Raw genomic sequence first — 17,240 nt, 5'->3', positions numbered from 1 at the left:
ACTTCTCGTGTTTGTCGGCACAATCGGAGACCACCCGAGCTAAATCGACATGATGAGACACCCAATAGTGTTGCTTGAACCTCTAAACTACAAATAATGGATCAGAGCTCAATTTTGTCCAAGAAGAGGTGATAAAAACCTAAAAACACAAAGCTGAACTATTTATACAAAAACAGAATTTCACAGTCGGCGCGACGCGCCTTGTACTAAATGTACCAAATCGCCCTAGCGCGCGACGCGCCCTAAGTCGGCGTGACGCGCCCTCAGTTCTGACAAAATTATTTCCTTTTGCTCCTACAGCGCGCGACGCGCCCGCTTGCGTGCGACGCGAGCTTCACCCGAGCAGCATCTTTATTTATTCAAAACGCGTCCGCAGCCGTGTCTTCGACACTTTATTCCTCGAGCTCCGAAAACGCAAAAATACCTACAAAAAGACAACAAAACTATCAAACGGTACATATTTACACGAAAACGTAATAAAACACAAATGATACAAATATACACAAAAGGGGGAATTATTCAAACGGTATTAACAAAAAGTATCGATAAGTGCCACTATTTACATACACAAAATAACTATATTTTGGCACTTACCATTAATATGAAAATGGTCAACAGTAAGGGTGGGACATATTCACAATTAACATATACTATGAGTTCATAAACGACAAAACATCATATATAAAGTGTTCACCCTATTGCAACATATTTTAGATTTTAGAATATTCAACCAACAATTCACAATTGCAATCAACCACAAGTCACATCACCGCATTATAACATTGAAATTCTTCCACTCATGTTATAATTAACATACATACTAATGCAATGAGACACTATGCATGTGGTACCAAAATTATGGGATTAACCCATCTCACCGATCCAAAAAACACCGGGATACGGCCACCGCCAATTCACTAATTTCACACGATGGGAATTAGCTTCCACTGATCCAAACACCACCAGGATACAACGACAATTATGATTATGAATGCATGCACCACATCTAGCATACTAATCATCAACACCAATCAAGATGAACAATATCATCACAAAATGACTCACCGAAAGCAACATCGAGTATAATGTATTCATGATTCAACACAAATAAAACAATCACATCATACACAATTTCACACCGAACGCAACATTAACATTACGATTATGTTGCCACAACATCACATATTGTCACATCCATCCAATTATGCACACAATATACAAGAACACCATAAACGAATTAAATCGAGATTTTCAAAATAAAATCAGATCACTGTCCGTTAAACAAGTTTATTAGATATAATATTCGATTATCTTTCCAACACCTAAAACGGCTACTAAAACGGACTTACAGTTTGAAAGATATGAGTTTTTAAAATTTAAAACAAAATATTTTTCAAAAGCTTCAGTATAAAGGTGTGCCATGGATAAAACATGTACCTTTAATCAACCGATCCTCGGGAGTAGTCTCTTACCCAGACAAAGCAAAAACCTTCCCACTAGATTGGTTCTATTTTGGCTTAGTACATTGTGGACTGATATGACCTTCTTCACCGTAGTTGTAGCAAGTCACCTTGTTCACTCTGCAATCAACAACAATATGACCCGCTTTACCATACTTGAAACACTTTTTCTCTTCGCTCTTACACTCATGAATGTGATGTCCAGACTCACCACACTTATAGCACCTAACAGGAGCACTAAAGTCTCCCCCACTAGGCCCTTTCCAACCACCAGCTTTCTGATTGCCTCTGACATATGGTTTACCTCAATCCATATGTTTCTTTCCTCTCTTGTCAACCAACTCGCGAGAGTGGGATAACTTTGACTTGTTGATATCTTCCTCGAAGATCCTACTACAATCAACCAAATCAGCAAACCTACGAATTCTCTGGTATCTGATACCCTGCTTAATCTCGTCACGGAGGCCATTTTCAAATTTGATGCACTTAGAAAATTCACTAGCTTCATTTTTGTTGTAGTGAGTATAATACTTAGCCAGCTCAACAAACTTGGAAGCATATTCACTAACAGGCATGTTACCCTATTTAAGCTCCAAAAATTTAATCTCTTTTCTTCCCCGAACATCTTCAGGAAAATACCTCCTTAGAAACTTTCTTCTGAAGACAGCCCAGGTAATTGCTCCACCACTAGCTTCCACTTCAGTCTTGGTAGCAATCCACCAGTCATCAGCCTCCTCAGCTAACATGTGAGTACCATATCTTACTTTCATATTTTCAGCATAATCGATCACCCGGAAGATTGTTTCAATTTCTTTTAACCATTTCTGAGCACCTTCAGGATCGTATGTGCCTTTAAACAATGGAGGGTTGTTCCTCTAAAAATCTCCTAGTTTCCTATTAGCACCAATTCCAGCTTCGTTGGGATTTCCTCCCAGCACACCAGCAAGCACTCCTAAAGTCTCAGCAAATGTGTCATCATTTCTTCCACCTCTTCCAGCCATTGTTCTTATAATTCACAAAACAATCTTCATTAGAACCACAGTATCGGCAGTGTTAACTCACACTAGCCATATACAAGGGAATAATTAATAATAAGATACTGACCACAATGACCAACCAGGCTCTGATACCACTATTGTAACACCCTTCTAATCCCCCGCGGAATACAAAATAATTTCAGAATAAAACTTGTAAAAAGGATGCTACAACTCCTCAATAAAAATTTTAAAACCATTTATCGTGCTTTTCCAAGGAACATTGTAATACGGTGAACTAACTTTATATGAATGTACGGTAAGCAAGAGTCGCCACCGACTTTTATTTTATCCAATTTTTAGAAAGGCTAAAAGAACAGAAAAACCTTTTTAAAAGACTTTGAGTTCGGGGGGTAAGTTATACAAAGGGAAGGTTAAAAGCACCCTTTGTATCCATGGTTTTCCATGGGCTCTTGATTGCTTAGCTCACTTGTTTTCAAAAAGTTTGAATTGTTTGAAAAGTGGGGTGTGAATAGGAACTTGAATAAGAACTTTAGCTTGTAAATAAGCGTAGTCTTTTTGAAAAGTATTTGAAAATTAGTGGGGAAAAAAGAGTTTGAATTTTGAATTTGAATTGAGCAAGCAATTAAAAACTACCTACCCTAAGATCGTCTTTTTTGTTCTTTAAGTCTTTCGGGCGAAAGGGTCCATCCACACCATGAGAGGGCAGGAAGTCTTTCAATTGGATGTTTAAGGGTCATCGAGAAAAGTATCGTTCGCCATAAGACTGTCCCTTTCCATAAAGAAGGCAGGTAGTCTAAGGGAAGGATTTAATAGTCATTAATATTTTTAGGCATCATGCGAGGATACCTTAGCAACTGGGACAATCATCTTTTACCGAGGCAACTTCGAGGGACTAGATGATTTTTAATCTCTTTAGGAAACCTTGCTTTAGGTATCCTCAGAATCGAGGGACGTGACTATTTAGTACAATTAGAGGCAACAGGCAACAGATAAATAAGGCAACAAGGTAACGAGAGGGATTACCCTAAAGGTGTGTGGGTGCGACAATCACGTGATTAATTCAGATATTTATCTTATAATTAGTGAGCTAATTTACTTTGAACAAGGCTTGCACTCCCTAAGATTACTAACCACGCAGTAAAAAATAAAGGCAGAAATTAAAGGCGGAATTTAAAAGTCCTACGCTATTACAATAAACACCTGTGGGCAGAAAAATAAAGGCAGAAATGTAAATCTAAACTATTACAATAAACATATGCAGGCAAATATGGAGAAACCCTAAGCTATTACAATGCTTTGGGGCAGTTACAATATAGAGGAAGAATTAGGCGCGAAAATAAAAAAAAACCTCAACAGTTATAAGGTAACAGATCAAAATTAAAATGGTTAAGGAAAAATAGCGATTAATAGTCATGATGAAAAATGGTTAGCCAAAAATAAAATCAGGGTTTGGACCTAAAAATAATTAATTAGCCTAAAATTAAATTATTTTATTAATTTAAAAACATTTTTAAGTATTTAATTAATTAGCCTAAAATTAAATTATTTTATTAATTTAAAAAACATTTTTAAGTATTTTATGAAATAAAGGAAAAAAATAGACTTTATAAAAAACCTATGTTTTGAATGAAGTATCATGAGTTTAGTTAAAAAGAAAATAAAAAAAAAGAAGAAAATAAAAAAAAGAAAGCAATTTAAGAAAACAAAAAAAAAGGAAATAAATAAAACAAACTAAAAAAACCTGGCATGTGATCTTATGTATCAAGTTTCTGAAGGTACATGATGCAACTGCAAGCTGTGGAGCGTTGGATCTGGAAACAGAATGATCTGAAGGCTGGAAGGTGGGGCTGCATCGTGAGGATGCATGTGGTGATTGTACCAGACCTGGAGGTGTGAACTTGCAAAGAAAATTGAACAAAATATTGCTGGGGCTGAGGATCGAACTTAGGCCCTTCACTTGGCACACTTAAAATGCCCCTTGCCATCTGTACCAGACTTTTTAGTTGACATTAAAATAACCCAAATAAAATATAAAATAAATACAATGGTTAGTGGGGGCAGTCAAAACAAGTTCAGAGTGGGTCCCATGTATTTCATGCGCAGCCAATGATGAATGGGGAGAGAGTCTGCCAAGTTTGACCTACGAATGAACACACGCCACGCCATCAGTCAAAGATTCCAATATCCACGTTAGGGGTGTTCGCGGTGCGGTTTGGTTCGGTTTTGAGCATAAAAGTCATCCTAACCGCGAGATAAAAATGCATGCGGTTCAGTTTGGTTCGGTTAATTTTTAAGAAGTCATCCAAACCAAACCAAACCAAACTAATGCGGTTAGGTTCGGTTCGGTGGGTTGCGGTTTACACCATAAAATAAAAATGTACTGAAATAAAAAAAAGGAAAATAATTCATTATTCCATACATATATTACATATATTACAGTACCATTAAAAAGAAGTTTTTCATACTAATTACACCAAAATAATTCATTCTTCCATATATGTATTTTACACCAAAATTACTACCATATAAGTGTATCATGTATTTTACAGTATCATACTATGTACTTTACATATACTACATACTAAATTACTAATATAACTTCAGTTATTCATACTACATACTATATACAATTTTTCATACTAATAAACTACATACTAACTAATAAACTACATACTACATATACAAATATCAGATAACTTCAGTTCTAAATATTAATACAACATTACAACTTCAGGACTAAATATTATCAGTACTACATATACACCAAATGCTTCTCTATAATGAGTGAGAGAGAAATCAGAGAATGAAGTTGAAATGTTGAATAGGAAGGAAGAATGAAGGAATAGTGAGTCACGTAACGTGAGTGTACAATATTGCAATTGGATTGAAAATATAATAAATTAATTATAGAAATTCAAAAGTTTAGTTAAATATGCGGTTTGGTTCGGTTTTGTGAAATGAAAACCGCAAACCGAACCGTGCGGTTTGGCCCAAAAATCATCCAAAACCATCCAAACCAAACGCGGTTTTTGCGGTTTTCGGTTTGGATTGGTTCGGTTTGCGGTTTTCCTTTTGGATTGGTTCGGATACGATCACCCCTAATCCACGTCGTCGTCTTCAACCTCCGGACCTATGGAATTTGTTGCGAACTTTATTGTGGATTTACCTGCGGATTTTTCCGTAGGTAATTTGTTTGCCATGGCTGCCTTTTGGTACCTGCGAAATCACAACTAAACAAAGGCCAAGGCTGCCCAGATCACATAAATAAGGTGCTACGAATTCAATAGCATCGTTGTTTTGGGCTGAAACGCACTGTAACATGAGATACGAAGCAACGTGAATAATATGCCCTAACAATGGCATGTGTTCGTTCCTACACCAAACCTTACCAACGATGATTCTAACAGGATCTAAACACCATGTTGATCATAATTATATGCATAAAACTCAATTATATTGCTTGGATTAAAGGTTTGAAGTTTGAAAAACGCATACCAACTTGTGACGGCTAAGGGAGGTGGCTGAACGAGCTTCGGGCTTCAGTGGTGGTTGGGACAGACTCCTGGGATCTCCAGGAGGATAGCTGAATGCTTAGCTTTGGCTGAAACTTGCTGAAGTCCCTCTTTGTGTTGTGCCCTAGTTTCAGAGAAATATTTGTCTTGTGGAACCCTATTCCTCTTGGCCTCCTTATTGATTTTTTCGTTCTCTTTGTATTTGATAATGTTGTCCTTATATAATGAATTAAACTAGGGTTAAAAAGATTTGAACAAAATCAAATGATTGATAAAAAAAATATGATTTTGATTTATATATTCAATCTTTCTATTTTGAGTTTCATGCTATTTTATGCACTTTTCCAATATATCTTATTTTCATAATTTTATTCACATTATTTGATTTTTAAATAAATAAAAAATCAAATAAATAGGATATTATCATAAAAATAGATCTTAGTTAGCTCTTGGGCCTCCATTAGACTTAGGAACACGTGGGAAATGTGATTTGGCAAGCCCATTACTCAAAAACACTCATTTGGCCAATTAAAGTTTTGTGCATTTTCACCAATTTTTTGCCAACTTGCACAAGCCATAACTCTTTCAAAAATTATCACATGAAGGCGTTATAGGACTTTTTGGAAAGCTCAAGATGTCCTCTACAAGCCACTTTGAAGCTTTTTTGCATTTGAAGATTTTATCTTGAAGATATGGCTCCTGGAAGAAAACAGCTTTTTGCGAGCTTCTAGAAGGACCTGTAATGTTTTGGCTCATATCTCTTATGCGGAAGCATTTCTTGACCTTAGGCCCAACATCAAAGTTGTAGAGACTCAAATTTCCTTGAGAATGAGCTTTGGTTGGGGAATTTCTTTTATCAAATGATGAATTCTACTTCACAATGAGGATGTTGACAAAAAATCAGGAATTTTGACTGTACTTTGACCATAGCTAACTTTTAGGTCAAGCTAGTCGACTGTTGATCATTTGAACAGCTGACTGAGCAATCCTATGAATCAGAGCTTGAAACTTGGCATGAGGACCCTTTGAAGCATATGAGAGGCCATGGGATCCATTTGAGGTCTTAGAACTTGATTTTACTTTGAGAAATACAAAACCCTAGTTTAGAGGTTGTTGTTTAGGAGAGAGACTGCATGCTTCCTTCTTGTATATCTTTGAGCATTTGAAAGTCAGATGGACTGAAATATGAATAAATATGATGGGCAAATTTTGGGGTATGACAAACATAAATCAACATTATTCACCAAAAACATGTTTAACGCAAACGGAATAGAATTTCATAAAACTGAATAATGTTAAACATCGACTACTATCACCAAAAGGTCACAGCCTCAAAACTCAACCAAAATTTATCCAAATAACGAAAATAAGAGTTTGTTAAATAACTCTAAAATAAAGAACGTTCCCTTGTGTTACAATACCAGAGCATGACACCCGACTCAATCGAAAACTAAACGGATTAGCTTTACAAGCTATCCTCACCAAGCACAAAAGTTGTTACTCATTAATCTGAAAATGGTCAACAGTAAGGGTGAGACATATTCATAATTAACATATATTATGAGTTCTAAAACGACAAAACATCATAAATAAAATGTTCACTTTATTGCAACATATTTTAAATTTTAGAATATTCAACCAACAATTCACAATTACAATCAACCACAAGTCACATCACCACATTATAACACTGGAATTCTTCCACTCATGTTATAATGAACATGCATACTAATGCAATGAGACACAATGCATGTGGTACCAAAATTATGGGATTAACCCATCTCACTGATCCAAACACCACCGGGATACAGTCACCGCCAATTCACTAGTAACACACAATGGGAATTAGCTTCCACTGATCCAAACACCACCGGGATACAACCACAATTATGATTATAAATGCATGCACCACATCTAACATACTAATCATCAACACCAATCAAGATGAAAAATATCATCACAAAACAACTCACCGAAAGCAACACCGAGTATAATGTATTCATGCTTCAAGACAAATAAAACAATCACATCATACACAATTTCACACCGAACGCAACATTAACATTACGATTATGTTGCCACAACATCACCACATTGTCACATCCATCCAATTATGCACACAATATACAAGCACACCATAAACGAATTAAATCGAGATTTTCAAAATAAAATCGGACCATTATCCGTCAAAACAGTTTATTAGATAGAATACTCGATTACCTTTCCAACACCCAAACGGCGACTAAAACGGACTTACGGTTTGAAAGATATGAATTTTTAAAATTTAAAACAAAATATTTTTCAAAAGCTTCAGTATAACCGGTTTCCAAAATGGCATAACCGATTACACATAACGAAAATCATTTATTTTTCAAAAAGGCTTCAGTGTAACCGGTTACCAAAAATGGTGTAACCGATTACAAATGAGGTAAATCAATTCGCTATTCTCAAAATTAACACGTAATCGGTTACGGCCCCGAGTGTAACCGATTACCAGACCAAAAAACCCCATTTTTAGTTATTTTCCGCTACTGTAATCGGTTACGACCCTGAGTGTAACCGGTTACAACGTACCAGTAGCAGAAAAATCCCATTTTTGACAGCATCTCACCTTCTCCAACTCAAACCAAAATATACCAAAACGTTTGCAACATCAAAACAGTGCCAAATTCAATATTCTAACACATTTCTATCATGCTTTGGGGTTGTCTAACATCAAGTATAATCCATAATCATTCAATTTCATCAAATTCATCCAATCTACCCTATAGATTCCAAAACCCCAAAACCTCTAATACATTCAATTGGGAAGAACAACACACCTAATCAATTCTATCATTCACAAACCAATAATATAGGCTAAAAGGAATTAGTCCCACTTACCTTAGCCAAAAAAATCTTGAGTGCTTCCTCTTCCTCTGCTTTTCACGTACGTTTGATTCTTCTCCCTTCTCCTCTTTGTTTTCTATTTTCATTTTCTTTTCAAATTCCCTCAATATATGAAAAATAAAAATTAATTTAGTAAGGCCTACTTGCTCACACCTCCCCTTTACTCACTATCACACTAGGCCCGATTATTTTATTTTTCATAATTTTCCAATAAATCACCAAAACTCCAAATAATCCAAATTAATAATTTAAATTCCAATTAAATCAAATAATGGAATTTATAGGATGTTACATAAAACACTTGAAATTTGGTTTGGAGACGAAAAGTTGATTGAGAATGGTTGAAGTTTTGTGGTAGGTTTTGGCTATGGGGGAAAATGAAGATACTGAAATAGTGGTAGGGGTTATCATGCAGTAAGCTGGTATAACAATAATATTTTCAAATATGCATATCCAAAAATACCACTGAATGTTTAAATCCAAAGTTCAAATAATAATAACGTGTAAACATGTGTGTTTTCGAAACACTTTAAAAATTGATTTAGAATGTGTTCAGAGATGCATCTCCGAATAATATTTTTGAATTTTCAGAGATTTATTTTACCCCTATAAAAGTGTATTAAGAAATTCACAATTAAATATTGTTCTCATGTTTTCAATTCCATTATTGTATTTGATAGATAAAAATGACACATAAAAACATAAAAGCAACGTATCAACATGATATTTTTATATTTATGAAAAGGAAAATGCCAAAGAGTGCTTCATGGGAAAAATTTTAAGGGTTTAAAAAGGTATGCTTTGTTTTTCCATATTTTTATTTAGTGCATTGGAAATAAAAATAATTGAGTTTTTAAAAAATAAAAAGTATGTTTTCATGAAAATTCTTGAATGCATTGGAATTTGAAAAAATTGTTTTTTTAAAGATTCTTTTCTTTATTTGGGATCTTTAAAGAGTATTTCTGAGACACTCTTAACATGACATTTATAAAAAATCATCCTATATTATATTTAAAACTTGCAAATATACATGACAAGTACCAAACTACTTGCAACATTCGAATAGAAAAACGAAACAAGATAAATATTATGTGTAAACTAAATGATCTATTCCTTCGATTTTTTGGAATAATCAAGGGATAAAATAATCAAATTTTACTATAAAAGCATTCATTAGAGAGATTTTACTCTAATCCTAACTTAGATGTAAGCATCTCACACTCATATGCATCATTCTTTTGAGATGAACTGCAAGACAAAAAAATCTTTAATGTTCTTCTATCTTGAACAAACATTTTTTTTTGTCCTTATAATATGTTTCACATAATGGTGTTGATTTTGTTGTTGTTGTATTTTTGGAATAACCTTTCAATGTTGTCAATAAAAAAAAACATCAATCATTTTTCTGAGTTGACAATATTGAGAAATTTATTTCTGAATAGTATAAATTGCATATAAAAATTTAAATGAAGACATGTCATATTATTTTCAAATTTTAATCATTCACCATTTTTTGTCATATTTGTATTTAATGCATTTCCGAAAATAATTGAATTTTTTAAAAAATAAAAAGGTATATTTTTTTTGAAAATTCTTGAATACATTAAAATTATAAAAAAAATAAAAAAATATTTTCCTTATTTAAAATCCTTAAAAAATATGCCTGGAGGAACTCCTTAGTATGACCTTTATAAAAACCATCCTATATTATATTTAAAACTTGCAAATATACATGACAATTACCTAACTACTTGCAACATTCGAATAGGAAAACGAAACAAAATAAATATTGTGACAATAAACACTATTAGTGTGTGATATAACTCATATAAAAAGAATACGGTTCCTCCACCTTCTCTACTTCATTAGTTAAGTTTACTCACTATGTGTCGTTTAATATTTTTTTTACGTCAACTTTAAGATTTTTTTATTCTTTAATTTAAAAAAATTTATATTAATTTCTTAACTCATAAAAAATATTATTTTAATTCCTTTCATCTAATTAGTTATGGAAAAATTCAAAAATCAATTATTAAATTTGTTGTTAATTAGATGAAAATGATTAACATGATACATTTTGAAGACTTAAAAGATCAATATTAAATATTTTTAGATTAAAGAATCAAAATGAACCCCAAAATTAAAAAAAAAAAATTAAAGCTAATATTTTTTATTTTTCATTTATATTTCTATTTATTTAATTACTTAAATAAATTATTTGTTATATGTTAATTATTTATTTATGATGTAGTCTATGAACTTATTTAGTTGTTTTCCAACTCTTTCTATATATATTTCAGCAGAAAAGAAGTTGTCCAACATTGAGGTTTAAGGCAAATTTTTAAATTTAATTTTTTTTAATTTTTTATTTAAAATTATTTTTATATTTTTTACATGCAATGATTATTTATTAAATTATATTATGTTGAGTTATGTATATTTTAACTAATAAACTGCTTTTTATGTTTTTGATTGATTTATTCAAATATTTTATTTAATATTACATTAAACCATAAAAAGAATATTTTACAATATAAAAATATAAAAAATTATTATTAAAAATTACAAATCAAGATTAAATGAATTTTTTTTATAAACTACAATTTGATTGTCAAGATATAATGTTATAAAAAACCATCATTCCCCAAAATAAAATTGTTGATAAACTTTATCAATAAAATATGAAATTAAGAACAATATTTAAAAAAAAAACTTAAAATTAATCTATTTGCTAAAAATAAAATTAAAGACATACTGTATATCCAATTCAAATTCAAATCATTCCGGTTTTTAACTTAAAATAATCACTAATATCAATTCAAAAATAAATAAAAAAAAGTTAAATATTACTAATTATATAAAATTATTATATTTATTTTCTCCTTAATTCATAAAATTAAATAACAATTAAAATTTTAAAAATAGAATGTGACGACACAAATGTCAAAAGTCTTATAAATTAGCCATGTAGCTCATCACATTTTCATATAATTCACACACAAAAATTAAAGGCAAGTCTTGTTCACCTGAACAAAGTTTGGCAAAAATATCTTTGCTTAAAAAATAAATAAAAAAATTCTTCTAAGAAACTTTAAACATTGTATAAATAATTGTTTTATATTTTGGAGAAAAATCTCTCTATGTTACTGATCAAGTTTACTATAATATGCATCATATTTGAACATATAATTCAAATTTCTTATTCTCTTTATCTCTTTGATTTATTCCCTTTATCTCACCAAGTTTAATGTAATATGATTCCTATTTGAACATATAATTCAAATTTCTTATTCTCTTTTATCTTTTCGATTTATTCCCTTTATCTATTGATTGTGGGATAGGTATGATAGTAGTGTTACCATCCTTTCCCAAATCCAATTCTTACTAGACCCTATGATATTATTTTGGCCTAATATGTATTTAATGGAAAAAAAAAAATGTATGATTTGTATAAAATAAATATGAATGAAATAAATAAATACTATTGAAGTTAACTTTTATTTTATAATTGTTAGATTAATAATAAAATTTTAATGATTAATAGAAACATTAAACAGTTTAAATTATGAATTGATTAATAATAAAATTTTGTAATTAATTTGGTCATTAGAGTGCTAACTTGACAGGTCCACCCTGCACCACTGTATCAGTGATCAGCACCACTAGTTTGGCGCCGTATGTGCGAATTAAATCCTAATTCCCGCAAAATTTTCATGAATTGATCATTTTCGATCCAAGATGGAATCTCTACCATAGTCACCAAGATACAAAGTCAATCTTCTCCTGGATCACTCCAAGATCTTGATCAATCTTCCAATTTCACATCTCTTTAATTATCTGTCATTGATGAGATCTAGATCATAAGAACTTCTAGCGTAGATATGCTACAAAAATACCTTCTCCATATGACGAATAACCGCCAAATGACAAGCAAAGACCATACCATACACAGATTCCTATATCACAATAACATAAACAAAACTTCAAAAGCAGAGGTGATAAAAGGTCAATGGATCGAATCGGAGCAAGAAAGGCCAAAAATCGAGTGAAAAAGGGCTCTTCCCATACAAATTTTTTGAGACCAACACGACATGGTTGTATCCCATGACATGGGACGTGTTGTCCCCTTGTCACCTCTCCCATACAAGCAAACCAAGGCTGACGATCATCTTGTGTCCCTGACACAATCTGTGTTAGCACACAGGAAGTTACAAACTCTTGATTTTTGATCAGTTTTTGTGACCTTTTGGCATCCATAACCTCCCAAGAATTAATGATTAGTGTTTAGTAATAGTGTCATACCCCATTTTTTGCCCCTTACCTTTTTTTCATCTGATGCGTATTTTTGTTTTTTTTAAGTCAATATAAAAGTCATTCATTTTGCATATTTTTATTTTTTTAGTTCTTCATTTTATTTAAAAAATTATTAAAAGAATATTATATGTTCATTGATTCGTTTGCATTTATATTTCATTCAAAAAAAAAAAATACATGGTTACATTTATGCGTTTTGGTTAATATAAAATTTCGTTCATTTACTAATTTTTTAATTTAGATTTTAATTCAAATTTAATTTGGAATTTAACTTGAATTTTTATCAAAATTTAAAATCAATTGTTTTTGTTATTTTTGCTTTATTTTGTTTTATTTTGATAGGGTGCAATTAACAAAGCTCATGTTCAAGTCAAGGCCTACATGCAAATTGATCCAAGACAATTTGAAGATGTGAAGCCATGTGAGCCAATTTCATTTGAAGCCATATTTGCAAACAAGCCATGGACTAAGTTGGGACCACATCAAGATTACTTCTCACGTGTTTTTTTAGAGAGAGAGGCTCCAACTTCTCTCTAAGAAAAACTTATCGTGTCTTTTCCCCTTCCCTTTCTGCTTTTAGGGTTAGGGTTCTCTTCCACCAGCCTTCTGGTTTTTTTGCCCCAAACCTCTTTTGGGACCATCCATACCGTTTCTGGTGTGTTGTATTCCTTCTCTTGTAGAAGCTTTCACAAGGATAGTGCTCTTAGGTTTTTTGCTTTCATGGATAAGTGGAGAGAGATTCCATTGTCAAAAGAAGAGGAGGAGGGTGTTATAGCTGAAGAAGAAGAAGTATGCGGCGAGGAGATTTTCCAAAGAACCCTGGCAGGAAAGCTTTGGACTGATAACAGTTTCAACTCTAGGGCTTTCACAAGTACCATGACTGGAGCCTGGAAGTTGAAGAACCCAGTGGAGATCCAGGAACTCAGTAAAAATCTATATCTATTTCGCTTCGCCACAAAACGAGATCTGGAGAGTGTACTGCGAAATGGGCCTTGGAGCTTCGATAGGAATTTGTTGATTCTCACTCGTGTTTCTGGCGAAGAACAACCATCAGCGTTAAACATGCATTTCGGAACTTTCTGGGTCAGGATCTACGAGTTACCGTTAATGCTCAGAACTGAATCTATGGCAAGGAAGCTGGGGGGAATACTGGGTTCGCTTGAGGAGGTCGACCAGAACGAGGCTCACAGGAATGGAAGGTTCCTCAGGATAAAAGTTTCAATTGACCTCAATCAGCCACTGAAGAGGGGAACGATGGTTAGGTTCAAAGAGAAGAACTTAAGGATTTACTTCAAATATGAGAGACTCCCGACGTTTTGTTTTGTGTGTGGGAAAGTGGGACATCAACTGAAGGATTGTGACTCGGTAGAAGATCTGAGCGAGGAGGGGTTTGAAGAGCTAGATGAGCAAGAGCTATCATACGGAACATGGCTTAGGGCCTCTCCATTGCCAAAAATCACGGATGAACAGCGGAAAAAAGAGACAAAATCCAGCTCATGCAGTAAAAGCCTTTTCAATGTTTCCTCGGGACAGAGTGGTTGCGGGTCAAAAAATAAAGAAAAGGAAGGTGACGGGGAAGTAGAACAGAAGAAAGATGAGAATGGAGGGAAGGGGAAGGAAGTGGTGCAGGAGAAGGCTGCCAAACCTGGAGTTCAAGTTCTGGAGATTGAAGCTGTAGCGGAATTTCTAGGAGCAGTAGACATATCAAATATTGGCAGTGGGAAAAACCTCATTCCTAAGGGCTCGGGTGCAAGGAAGAAGAAGTGGACAAGAAAGTCAACAACGAGAAAGACTCTATGCAGGCAAGAGAAGAAATTAGAACAGGAGATAGGAAAGCGACCTCTAGTTGATGTGATGATAATTGAAGGGAATGTCGATGAATGTGGTAGTGGAGAAAAAAAGAGGAGGAGTGAAGCGGTAGCAACAAATGCGAAGAATGAACAGAAGCTCATACCAGAGGTGGTGTTGGAAGACCAACACCGCCTTACCCAATGAAAATCGTCAGTTGGAACTGCAGGGGGTTGGGGAATCCCCGTGCAGTTCGAGCCTTGCTAAGGCTCAATCGAATTGAAAATCCCGACATCCTTTTTCTGATGGAGACACGATTAAAGGAAGAGGAGTTTCAGGCAATAAAAGTAAAGACTGGTTTTGATTTCTATCATTTGGTGGAGTGTTCTGGTTCTGGCAGGGAGAGAGCTGGGGGACTGGTTCTTATGTGGCGGGAAAATACCCCGATTAACATTGAGTCTTTCTCGTTAAATCATGTGGGGGGTTCTGTGGTAGATGAGCTCGACGGTCAGCAGTGGCATTTCTTGGGTCTTTACGGTTTCCCCGAAGACCATAACAAAAAGAAGACTTGGGAGCTCCTGCAGAAGGTAGTCAACGAAAGTGGCAGCAGATTTATTTGTTTCGGGGACTTTAACGACATTCTATGGGAGCAGGAGAAACAGGGGGGTAATGCTAGGTCTGCAAATCAGCTAGCAGTGGGGAGAAGCACGATGGATGTTTGTGGCCTTCAGGATTTAGGTTTTGAGGGGTACCCCTTTACGTGGTCTAATGGTCGGCATGGCACAAGCAACATTCAGTGCAGGCTTGACAGGTGTGTCGCCACCGAGGCTTACATCAACAAATTCTCACCAATCCAAGTAAATCATCTCTCAAGGTACGGTTCTGACCATGCGGCGGTGCGAATTGAAACGGAGGTTGACAGGGGTAGAGGCAGGAAGAAACGGAGGTATATTTTCAGGTTTGAAGAGGTGTGGTCTAGAGATCCTAAATGTGAAGAGTATGTCAACAGAATCTGGAACAATCCTTCCACGAGGGGACACCACAAACTTGCTGCTATGAAGGAGCTGGAGGTTGTTTTTAAGGACTATAAACTTGGCTCAATCAGTAAGGAGATCCATAGGGTAGAGGAGATGCTGTCAGACGGAAAAAATTGGGATTCCAATGAGGAATCAATGGTCCATTTCAAAAGGCTTGAGAAAAGGAAGGATGACCTCCTTCATGTCGAGGAAATTATGTGGAGACAACGGAGTAGGGCCTTATGGCTTCAACACGGTGATAGGAATACCAAATTCTTCCATGGGAAGGCAAATCAAAGAAGGAAAACAAACAACATAAAGAAGCTCAAGGACGAGGCTGGCTGTTGGAGAAAAGGAGAGGAGCATTGCGAGAGGATATTGGTAAATTACTTCTCTGAATTGTTTGCTTCTTCTTTACCCACGAATATCCAAGGTGTCTGCTCAGTGGTAAAAAGGAAATTGAAGGAAGAGCATATCCGGTGGTGCGCAAACAGCTTCACAGCATTAGAAGTTAAGGAAGCTCTTTTTCAAATGGCCCCGTTGAAAGCTCCAGGGCCCGACGGGCTGCCAGCGCTCTTCTTCCAGAAATATTGGAGCACTGTAGGTTCAGATGTTACCAACCTGGCTCTTGAAATCCTTAACAATAATAAAAACCCAGGAGTGATAAATGATACTCATATTGCATTGATCCCTAAGTGCAAAAACCCCTCGAGTCCAAAGGATTTCCGCCCCATAAGCTTATGTAATGTAATTATGAAGGTGATCACAAAGACTATTGCAAACAGAATTAAGTGCATCCTTCCAGAGATAATTGATGAAGAGCAAAGTGCCTTCGTTAAAGGCCGGCTTATTACGGACAACGCTCTTGTGGCAATGGAGTGCTTCCATTGGATGAAGAAGAAGACAAAAGGCAAACGCGGCGTTATGGCACTGAAGTTGGACATGTCTAAGGCCTATGACAGATTGGAATGGGACTTTGTCACGGAAGTCTTGTCCTCGATGGGTTTCCCTGCCAGTATGGTCACTCTGATTCGAAATTGCATCTCCACTGTCTCCTACAAAGTGCTCATCAATGGCCAACCAAGTGTGACTTTCTCCCCGGAGAGGGGTCTCCGACAAGGGGATCCCCTCTCTCCCTACTTATTCATCTTGTGTTTTGATGTTTTTTCAGGTTTAATAAAGCATGAGGCAGCGGCAAACAAAATTCATGGAATCAGCGTGGCTAGGAAGGCTCCTGTGATCACCCATCTATTTTTTGCAGAT

General features: G+C 34.8%; 1 protein-coding gene across 1 annotated transcript; it reads left to right on the top strand.

The window, feature by feature from the left end:
• The first annotated feature begins 13,893 nt into the window (after positions 1–13,893).
• LOC131614267 (uncharacterized) lies at positions 13,894–15,168 on the top strand. The gene has a single exon (XM_058885878.1). The coding sequence runs from the start codon at positions 13,894–13,896 to the stop codon at positions 15,166–15,168; it is 1,275 nt and encodes a 424-aa protein (XP_058741861.1).
• Positions 15,169–17,240: the final 2,072 nt, after the last annotated feature.

This window comes from Vicia villosa, linkage group LG6, assembly GCF_029867415.1.
Source record: "Vicia villosa cultivar HV-30 ecotype Madison, WI linkage group LG6, Vvil1.0, whole genome shotgun sequence".
In the NCBI taxonomy this organism is placed as follows: Eukaryota; Viridiplantae; Streptophyta; class Magnoliopsida; order Fabales; family Fabaceae; genus Vicia; species Vicia villosa.
The sequence above is the reverse complement of the archived record's forward strand: the minus strand, read 5'-3'. Positions and strand labels throughout refer to the sequence as shown.

What these genes read in the sequence shown, in the direction of transcription:
- LOC131614267 (XM_058885878.1), top strand. Translation starts at nt 13,894, where the DNA reads ATGGATAAGTGGAGAGAGATTCCATTGTCAAAAGAAGAGGAGGAGGGT.